The sequence below is a fragment of the Clupea harengus genome, chromosome 23 (assembly GCF_900700415.2).
Source record: "Clupea harengus chromosome 23, Ch_v2.0.2, whole genome shotgun sequence".
Classification (NCBI taxonomy): Eukaryota; Metazoa; Chordata; class Actinopteri; order Clupeiformes; family Clupeidae; genus Clupea; species Clupea harengus.
In genome coordinates this window covers 3,605,868-3,615,867 of record NC_045174.1, presented here as the reverse complement: position 1 = coordinate 3,615,867, position 10,000 = coordinate 3,605,868, and the positions used below count along the sequence as shown (strand labels likewise).

General features: G+C 50.2%; 1 protein-coding gene across 4 annotated transcripts in view; it reads right to left on the bottom strand.

Moving 5' to 3' along the window:
- Positions 1-10,000, bottom strand: part of cyth1b (cytohesin 1b) — a 65,973-nt gene that overhangs the window by 14,116 nt on the left and 41,857 nt on the right. For all 4 annotated transcript variants that reach the window (XM_031560597.2, XM_031560595.2, XM_031560596.2 and 1 more), the window contains exon 2: positions 5,701-5,783. In XM_031560597.2, coding sequence (XP_031416457.1) covers positions 5,701-5,783 — 83 coding nt within the window. The remainder of the gene's footprint in view (positions 1-5,700; positions 5,784-10,000) is intronic.

Below are 10,000 nucleotides of genomic sequence, written 5' to 3'. Positions count from 1 at the left end.
GAAGCTTTGGAAACCATTTGAGTATGTACATGTAGTGTTTCTGTAGGTGTCTCTGTGAGTGTGTGTGTTTCTGTAGATGTCTCTGTGTGTGTGTGTGTGCGCGCATGAGTTAGAAACTGGCAGTTGACTAACTAGATAGGCGAGAATCATTTGTGGGCACGGTCCTGTGTGCATTGTGCGTCTGAGACTGTGTGTGTGTGTGTGTGTGTGTGTGTGTACAGTATGTGTGTGTGTGTGTGTGTGTGTGTGTGTGTGTGTGTGTGTGTGTGTGTGTGTGTGTTAATCTCAGAAGCCCCCCTCTTCTCTCCTCTGTGTAACACAAGGCAAAGCCTCTAAGCAGCTGCCCCTCTCCCCTTCTCTAAAAATAACTCCTCCAGCCCAAAGCCATTATTACTATACGGACCAGGCTCTGCCCAGCTCAAAACATGATACATCTTGTGTGATGTGTGTGTGCTCAGGGTGGAGAGAGAGAGAGAGAGCCAAAGAGAGAGAGAGAGAGAGAGCGAGAGAGAGAGCGAGGAGAGAGGGGAGAGAGAGAGAGAGCCAAAGAGAGAGAGAGATAGCCAAAGAGAGAGAGAGAGAGAGAGAGAGAGAGAGAGAGAGAGAGAGAGATAGCCAAAGAGAGAGAGAGAGGGGGGGGGAGAAAAAACAGATAAACCAAGAGCAAGAAATACTGTCTGCATAGGCACAGGTTTGCCTGAGTGATGGACTCGTCTCACTCCATTGTCACCTCCCCCTACTCACAGCGGCTCTTCCACACCACTGCCCACTCTGACCACCCCGACCCAGTTTCCTAAGACACACACACACACACACACACACACACACACACACACACACACACACACACACACTGTCCAGTCTGGCCTTATCCAATCACTCTATAAGCACAAACATGTTTACCAATCAGTAAGTCATTGATTCCTCATTGTTGGCATTAGAAAGAGGCTTTTGTCTTGGTCTTGTACGTTTGAAACCCAACTTTGTGATGATTTATGGCCATGCTTTATCACATGACCCTTTGGTGGCCACCGGACACTGATCTAGCCATCAATCTCTGGGTCACACTAGCTCACTGGTGGAAGACAGCCTTGATTGTAGGGCTGTGTGTGTATTTGCGCGTGCGCGTGTGTGTATTTGTGTGTGTGTGTGTGTGTGTGTGTGTGGGGGGGGGGGGGGAGCTATGCCTGTCCCTGACCCCTGCTCATGCATCTGACCCAGAAAAGCCCCTTCAGGGTCTTGAGCTGCCAACAACCTGCTGCCTTTGCTGCTGGATTACACACTCACAGTGTCTGACTACACACACACACACAGACACACACACACTCCTTTTCAGGATCTAGCTCAAAATATCAGAATCAGAATCCCACTTACACACACAGACCCACCAGCTTGGCATCCTGGTCAGTGCTAACAGATGTTTTAGTGTATTTTACTTCACACTGCATGTCCATGACCGTGACAGCAAATTGAATTGGCTCACTGCAGAATTTTTAACCACGTTTTTTTATAATAACACCCTTTGGAGGAACACAAACAACAAATTATGCATACTTAATCTCTCTCTTACTCCAGTATACTAAACGTTTTTGTGAGGACATAGATGCGCTTGGTAAAGGAAATTCCCTGTGTCGTGGAAAATTCCCTGATGGAGTTCTAGAAGACTGTGGAGTGTGTGGTCAAGGTGAGTGCACATCACCCCATGGTAATTATCCCGTTGCTAGGTGATCAGATGCTTCCATCAGGTCCTTAGTAAACAGTGATATTCATGGATGTCCATTAAAGTCTCACTCGAGGACATGGAACAGAGAACAGGCTGACATCATCTCACCTCATGTCAAATGCAAACACACATTGGCACACACACACACACCCACCCACCCACCCACACGGGCACACACACCTGAGCTGTCTGTGTCTATGGAAACAGGTTACATGAGGTCTGTGGAGATTGAAACTTTCTGTCTCCATCAGGCAGACATAATGTACCTCATTAGGCCACACATGGCCACACAATGTGTGTGTGTGTGTGTGTGTGTGTGTGTGTGTGTGTTTGTGTGTGAGACAGTAGTTCTCTCTTTGTTCTCTGAGTGTGTGTGAGTGTGTGTGTGTGTGTGTGAGTGTGTGAGTGTGTGTGTGTGTGTGTGTGTGTGTGTTTGTGTGTGAGAGAGACAGTAGTTCTCTCTTTGTTCTCTGAGTGTGTGTGTGTGTGTGTGTGTGTGTGTGTGTGCACATTTGTGTTAATGTAATTGTGGCAGTATCTTTGCGATACAGCTGGCAGAGGTTAACTAACAGAGGCGTCCACTTGTACACTGATTCTAACTCATCTCCCTTCATGAGTTCATTTGCCCTGACAGAAGGGATGCCTGTTTATATAACCAGGGACCTCTGCCATCACAACCAATTAGAACACTCAATGAGGGAAGGAATGACAGCAAGCATAGAAGACAGGATGGTGACTGCCCACGTGTGTGTGTGTGTGTGTGTGTGTGTGTGTGTGTGTGTGTGTGTGTGTGTGTGTGTGTGTGTGTGTGTGTGTACACGTATATTTTATTGTGAGGAAATACTGTCTACTCTCAAAAAAAAATGCCAACAAACGCTCAATCATGCCACACACGCACAAAGGGAGAGAATGACGACAGCTGTTCAGCTCTTCCCTGCACATCTCTGGGGTTTCCCTCGCAGTCAGCTGGTTCTGCTGAGGAACCAGCCCACCCCCCTCTGAGCGTACATCAGACCTGCTGACCCCTCATTAGGCCAACAGCAGCATGGAGTCTCATTAATAAAGCACTGTCTCTCCTCTGGCCACTGAGCAGACCAGCTCACAGGCCGACGGTCACCACACACACACACACACACACACACACACACACACACACACACACACACACACACACACACACTAGTGGACAGAGCTAAGGGCTAATGGCCTGAGTTCTGTTTTAGTGTGCATCAAGCAATGCTAATTGTCACAGTAGATCAACTCAATATGTCGCCCAATAGGATTGAGATCCTGAAGGATGAGTCACAGGAGGATTGTGGGAAGTGATGTGACTCGTCAGTGTGTGAGACTTTCCTGATTATGGGAGATGGGAGTATGTATGAGATGGTGTGTGTATATGTGTGAGTGTGTGTGTGTGTGTGTGTGTGTTCTCTTTGCCATGGGGAATTCTCTGTCGTGTAGATTAGTCAGGGGGCTGGAGGTGAAGGGTAGTTAGAGGAGTCCCTTCAGTCTCATAAAGCACACCCATACATACACACTCCACAGAGTCCCTCTGGGATGCATCATAAGACTCATGATCTCAGCACACGAGTCCCAACAGCACACACACACACACACACACACACACACACACACACACACACACACACACACACACACACACACACACAGCTCATCTGAACATATTGTACCCAGACACACACTGATACACACAGTAGCGTGGTTGAGACAAAGCTCCATCCATTAGCATTAATCAGGAGCTTCCATGTGATATTTCCAAATCAAATGACCTTTCACTAATGTCAACGTGAACAAGCTGTGTGTGTGTGTGTGTGTGTGTGTGTGTGTAACAAGCTGCTGTTGATCCTCAGGGGCTTCTGGGGCTCTGTGATGTAAGTGGAGAGGGAAAGGGCAGGAGGGAGAGAGGGGAGCAGTGTGGGCTAGGTGTGTGGGTGTGTGTGTGTGTGTGTGTGTGTGTGTGTGTGTGTGTGTGTGTGCGTGCGTGTGGTTCGACTTTCTTTCTGTCTGTCTGCCTTTGATCTGCAAGTTTACCAGGAAAGCAGGGGGAGAAGTCTGGTAACTCATAAAAGACAATATGAGAACAAGACAGAGGGGGAGGTGTTTGGGGCATGTAAGACAGAAGGAGCAAAAGAGAGGCTGTGTGTGTGTGTGTGTGTGTGTGTGTGTGTGTGTGTGTGTGAGAGATGGCATATCTGGGATCTGTGGGAGCTGATAAGAGTTGGAGATGGACAGAGCTCAGAGCTCCGTGGGGCCACACTGACGGAGGCAGAGGTGTAGTTGAGCTGGAATGGCAGGAATGCAGCGGGGCTTTTTTACACGATTGATTAAGTGATTAACCGGTAGGAGGGGGGGGGGGGGGGGGGTCCGGTCCAGAGGCCGGCCTGATCAATGGGCCGCAGTCCCCTTACATAAATGAATCAGTCTAATTGAATTTAGCCAGCCGCGGACTTTAGGCCAGGGCCCATCTGCTGTAGGGGACGGACACACACACACACACACACACACACACACACACACACACACACACACACACACACTCCTCCTCCTGCTGCCACTGCCACTGCCTCTCTCTCTTTCTCTTATCTATCTCTCTCTGGATCTCTCCGTCATTCCCTCTCTCCAGCCTTGTCTTCCTCTCCTGTAGCTCTTCCTTGCTCTCTGTCCCATCCCCCCCTCAGCCTAAAAGCAGCCGGCACGCAGCTAGCCTCTTTTGTTCTACTGAATCAATGAAGCGAATACCTAGTCACCCCTCCTCCACACACACACACACACACACACAGTGCAGGAGGTAGGTGTGTGGGAAGAGGGCTGTGGTACTGCCATGAGGTTGTACAAATTAATTAGGATAATTTAACAGGCATCTGGCCCACTCAGATGGGACAGAGAAGGGCCAAGCTGTGCCATGCCACTGACGGTCCCCTTCACAGCCCTTAGGATTAATCAGTCACACACACACACACACAGAGAGACACACACACACAGAGACACACACGCAATAGCGAGCTATGTCAAGATACCTTTACATACTGTACCTGACCGATGCACACAACCAGTCCTACACACACACGACTGAGCTGAGCTGAGGGGGTTGGGTTGTGGCAACAGAATGAGATGAGCAGAGAAAGGCAGCATTTCCTCAGTTGTTGCCAATGACAGAAACTCCAGCTGCAGCTCATATCCTAACGTGACCGCTGACCTGGGAACTGTGCGGCTTTTGGCTAATGGGACATTACTGACTGACCCTGGACCAGTTACCACACTACACTAGAACACATGAGTATATACCAGTTGAGTAACGACGTGACTGCTCTCAACCACTGAGGCTGACTGCGCTGGAGCGCCTGGCTCCCAGCCTGTGTGGAGTTTGATGGTGAGCCTCTGGATAGAGGGAGGAAGAAGAAGGGCTGAGGGGATGAGTGGAGAAAGGGGGCGTGAGGCTGAGGTGAGGGAGAGAGAGAGAGAGAGTGGAGGCAGACACAATCAGGATGAGAGCAGACTGCTGTTAATATTTCAGGAGCTGCAGGCGGGGACCTTGAGGTCAGCCAGAGAGTCTGCATTCACTACACACAGAGGAGGAGAGGAGAGGAGAGGAGAGGAGAGGAGAGGAGAGAGATATTCAACACAGATGAGATGAGAGGAGAGGAGAGGAGAGGAGGAGAGATATTCAACACAGATGAGATGAGAGGAGAGGAGAGGAGAGAAAATGGGAGAGCTGAGGAAATCAAAGAACTTGGGAGAAAAAAAAGAAGAAAGGAGGTGAAGTAGAGGCAATGAGAAGAAGAGCAAAAACACAAAAACGAGACGAGAACGAAAGAGAGAAAAGACCGTAGACTAAAAGGGCATGATAGGATAGGATGACAGAAAAAGAGCCGTTGACCAGACACATCATCCATTGATTCTCTCCATCTGTTTGTTTGTGTGTGTGTGTGTGTGTGTGTGTGTGTGCGCGCATGTACCTGTATGTCCTCCAGGAGCTCCTGTTTTCGGCGTCGGATATTCTCCAATTCCTGCTTCTCCTCTGGAGTGAGGTCGTCCGGCACTGTAGACAGAGAGACAAAAGTGAGCAGGATACACACACACACACACACACAGCCCTAAACACACACCCAGAGGCACCTGATTAATGTCATGTAGTATTTCAGGCCCCATCTTCAACCTACACAGATTTAACACAAGCCTTTCCTTGTTCCTCCATTATTCATCTCTGAGCGCTAGATGGGCACACAAAGGGAAGAGAGACCGAGACGGAGAGAGAGAGGAGATGGAGGAGAAGAAATGGCAAAATATGGGCGAGAGAGACAAGGAAAACAAACATGTAAATCTGCCCTCACCTCGGCGGGTCCCGGCACAAGCCCCCATCCCACCCATGAACACCTCTCTCTCTCTCTCTCTCTCTCTCTCTCTCTCTCTCTCTCTCTCTCTCTCTCTCTCTCTCTCTCTCTCTCTCTCTCTCTCGGCTCCACTGAACGCAATAACCCTAGCTCTGGTTCTGTATATAGCTCTGTATATCCAGCTGGACTGATTGGCTCTAAGTGGCTGAGCTGAAGGGTGGCTTGGTGAGAGGGAGAGTGATGGCTGTGGCCCTCAGGCTCCGGGCCAAACTGCTCCTGATCACCAGCAGGGCTCTGATTCCCCGCTCGTCGCCAACGGGACTGAACTCTCTCTCTCAAAGCCAGCTCAGCTGCCTGGGCAAAGACTGAGAGGACAGCGGCGTGTTCAGACAACATTGGGCCAGCACTGGGCCAGCACTGGGCCAGTGGGAGTGAGAGCTGGAGAGTCCTGTATGGAGAAGGTCTGTAGATAGTTCTGGGTCCTGAAATGACCGCGGGAGTTGTTGGGAGTTGGACAGTTAGGGTGAGGGGCTCATGGAGCAGTAGACATGTCTTCGACCAGAGGGGGGGGGGGGGGGGGGGGGGGGAGTGAGGGAGACGGAGACCCGAGTGATCCAAATGACTTTTCATTGCATTAGCAGCAGGATGCCCATCTCATCAGACAGAAATACCAGTCTTGCGTGGCACAAACATGTACATCCCAACTCTCAGCACCGAGGTTGGTGCAAACACTCCAAAAATGCACACACACGCGCAGACAGACAAAAGGGCTACCACCCATCAGGAATAGCTGGAAAGCCATAGTCTGCATAATGAGTATCGCTGTGTGGATGTGCATGAATGTGTGTGTATTAGCAACAGATCCATTCCCATCCCTTTGACAATACAGCTCCGTGACCTCCCCCAGCCCCCATCAGCTGAGTGCTCTCCATAGCACCAATGCACATCACCTGTTTTGTATGATAAGAATGTGTGTGTGTGTGTGTGTGTGTGTGTGTATTGTGTAATGTGTATTCGGACAGCAGATATATAGCTGCCCTTTGGACAATACCTCAGTGACCTCTCCCAGCATCCATGACCTAGGCACTCTCTCCACAGACCCAAACCACTGCGCTCTTGAGCCCAAACCATGATGACCTTTGCCCTTCTGCTGAAACCCATTTCCCCGTCTCCACGGTGGCCCACAGAGGGGTCATCTCAACCCTGACCTCTTGGAGTCTCTCAAGAGAGCCCAGTGAAACAGAGGGGGGGAGCTGGGTCGGATCTCTATTATAATTGATTCCTCCTGCACCAATGGCACATTCCAAAGTATCCGGGACGACCAGCTGCACTTCAAAGGATGCTTGCAAAGGTCTCCATGACAACCGCTGCCCGGCGATGGAATCCTCACTTAACACAAGAAGTGCCTAGTCGTCAACTCCATGTCCGCCCACCCTGACGTAAGTGTAATATTGTTGTGCTCGATGTCGGCATTCTCCACTGAAAAAACATTAGGAGTAGCTATGCTTAAAGAATGCAGAGAATTCTTTTAAAGCCCACGCAATCATCAAGGAAAGGTAAAAAGGTCACCTCTGATTAGGAGTCTAAATGTTACGAAAGGACTCTATTGAGGCAGTTGTTTGTGGACAGCATTTTCAAAACTTTGAGACTGACAACACATGCGTTGTAATGTGGTTCTGCCTTAGTGTTAACACAACCCTGCACTGAAGACTCCAGAGCAGCCCATGAGACAGACGCCTGTCCGGTTACAGGATTACTTGTCTAACAACCAGACAGTGTCCAAAGTGGTGTGTTTGTGGAAGTCATGGAGGCCAATATGGGTGGAAAACAGGAAGTAGTTGTGTTTGGGAGATAAAAGAGCAGGAAGCCTAATGTCTGCTGCCTGAGCTGCTGCTGTGGGGAGGAGAGGAGTCATCTATCACCAGCAGGACAAGCAGCCCGCAGTCCTCTCTCTCCCTCCTGCACCCCTCCCTATATGCATACACACACACACACACACACACACACACACACACACACACACACACACACACACACACACACTTACAGGAAGAGAGAGAGGGAGGGAGAGAAACACCCCACCTTTGTTCCAACAAAACTCACAAACCGTAAGTGGCGTGCCCCCCTGCCTTCATCACCATGGAAACACACCGCTCGGATGTTCTTGCCTCCAGTTCCTGACAGACACGAAGCAGTCCCCCAAAATACATACACAAACACACACACACACACACACACAAACACACATATATATACATGACTGCCCCTCCCCCGTCTAGCTGCAGTAAGTGCGGAGCCAACCTCCAACCCATTTGCTGAACCCCTCTCCGTGCCAACTTGCTATTACTGCTGAGTGAAGTGTACTTCTCTTCCTCTATCACTGCATATATCCATCGTCTAAATACAAACACAGAGAGCGCAGAGTCTCTGCTGGAGCTCTTCAACAGAGAGCATCCTATTCCTTGTTCAATCTCACACAATGGAACTTCCTAACAATAAACAACCAAGCAGCAATCAATAACCTGGGAACAGGGTCAAGGCCTCAGGTGAGTGGAGAACCCCCAGAACAAATAAAGCAGCACAATATGAGCTATGAGCGGCACAATGTAAACCTTAATACATAGAAGACTGAGGGGAAGAGAGGGAGGCATGGAGAAAGAAGGAGAGATAGAGAGAGAGAGAGAGAGAGAGAGACAGAAAGGGAGATCGACAGGTCGGCAGCTGACGTCTCTGTCCTCACTGGACGGACGCCGCTGGTTGTCTCCTGGGCTTTATCTCCAGGCTGCAGATGCTATGGGGCTCCGAGGCGCTCAGCTCAACTGCTGCCCAGCAAACTCACAGATCCCCCCCCCCCCCCCCCCACAGCCTGAGTACAGCAAAGATAGCGAGAGGGGGAGACCACCACTCGCAGGAAGATCCAAAATAGCATCGCCTGTCTGCAGACATCCCTCTAAAGACTCCCGATACTCCCGATAAAAGGCAGGGTGGACACACTGGTGGTTGCACATCATACACAGATCTGCAGCAGAGGAGGAAGCAAGCAAGCAAGCCTGACCTCCACCCAGCAGATAGACTCTGGCCTGCATAGCTGACAGCTGGACCCGGGTAGCAGTTTTAAGAGAATACAGAGAGCGTTTGGCGTGTGTGGATGGCCAAAGACTGATGGGGTTTACGGCACACATGGTCACACACTTCCAGTGTCGTGTGACCGTACAGTAAACCAACTGGAGTATTTCCACATGGTGAACGCGTCCGACACGCACAACCTGCTATTATGAGCTACATGTGTGAAAGGGTAACTTCAGACGACGTCTGGAGCTGATTCTCCAGATACGGTCCGGAGTTCATATGAGAACACGGCGCTCGGGTCGCACAGCTGTGGCCGCCATGACCCGCCGCATCAGGACACACAGCAGACTGGGGCTGTGCACACGTGTGAGGGGATGACTGGGGATGACTCTACCATTGTCTCATCTCTAAACTATGCAGGACAGCCTGCTGTCTGCGCTGAAATAGCATGTTTAGCTCACACAGCTCATTGATAATGCCTGAGTTTAGCATGTGGCTAACCAACAATGGGGGGGGGGGGATATGGAAAGCGAAAGGGGGAAAGTGACGCATGAATAAGATAAGATATGAGGAGAGTGTAGCGTGCAGAGGTGATTGACAGGCTGGCTCAGCCTCGTGACTCCCTTTAGAAAGAAGAACTCTCCAGGTCCAAATCTCATTTCAATTAGCTCAGCAGTCCCAGCCTCCCCTGATGCCTGCAATTCATGATCCCACTGACATCCACAGGCCTCGGCTCCCCACTTCAAAACGCCCTCGGCTGCATTCCTGCACGACCCCACCACAGTGGGGCAGATCCTCTGTTTGCTTGATGAGATCAGACTTGCTCTTCAGCTGCTGGTCAAACGTTGGGTCACTT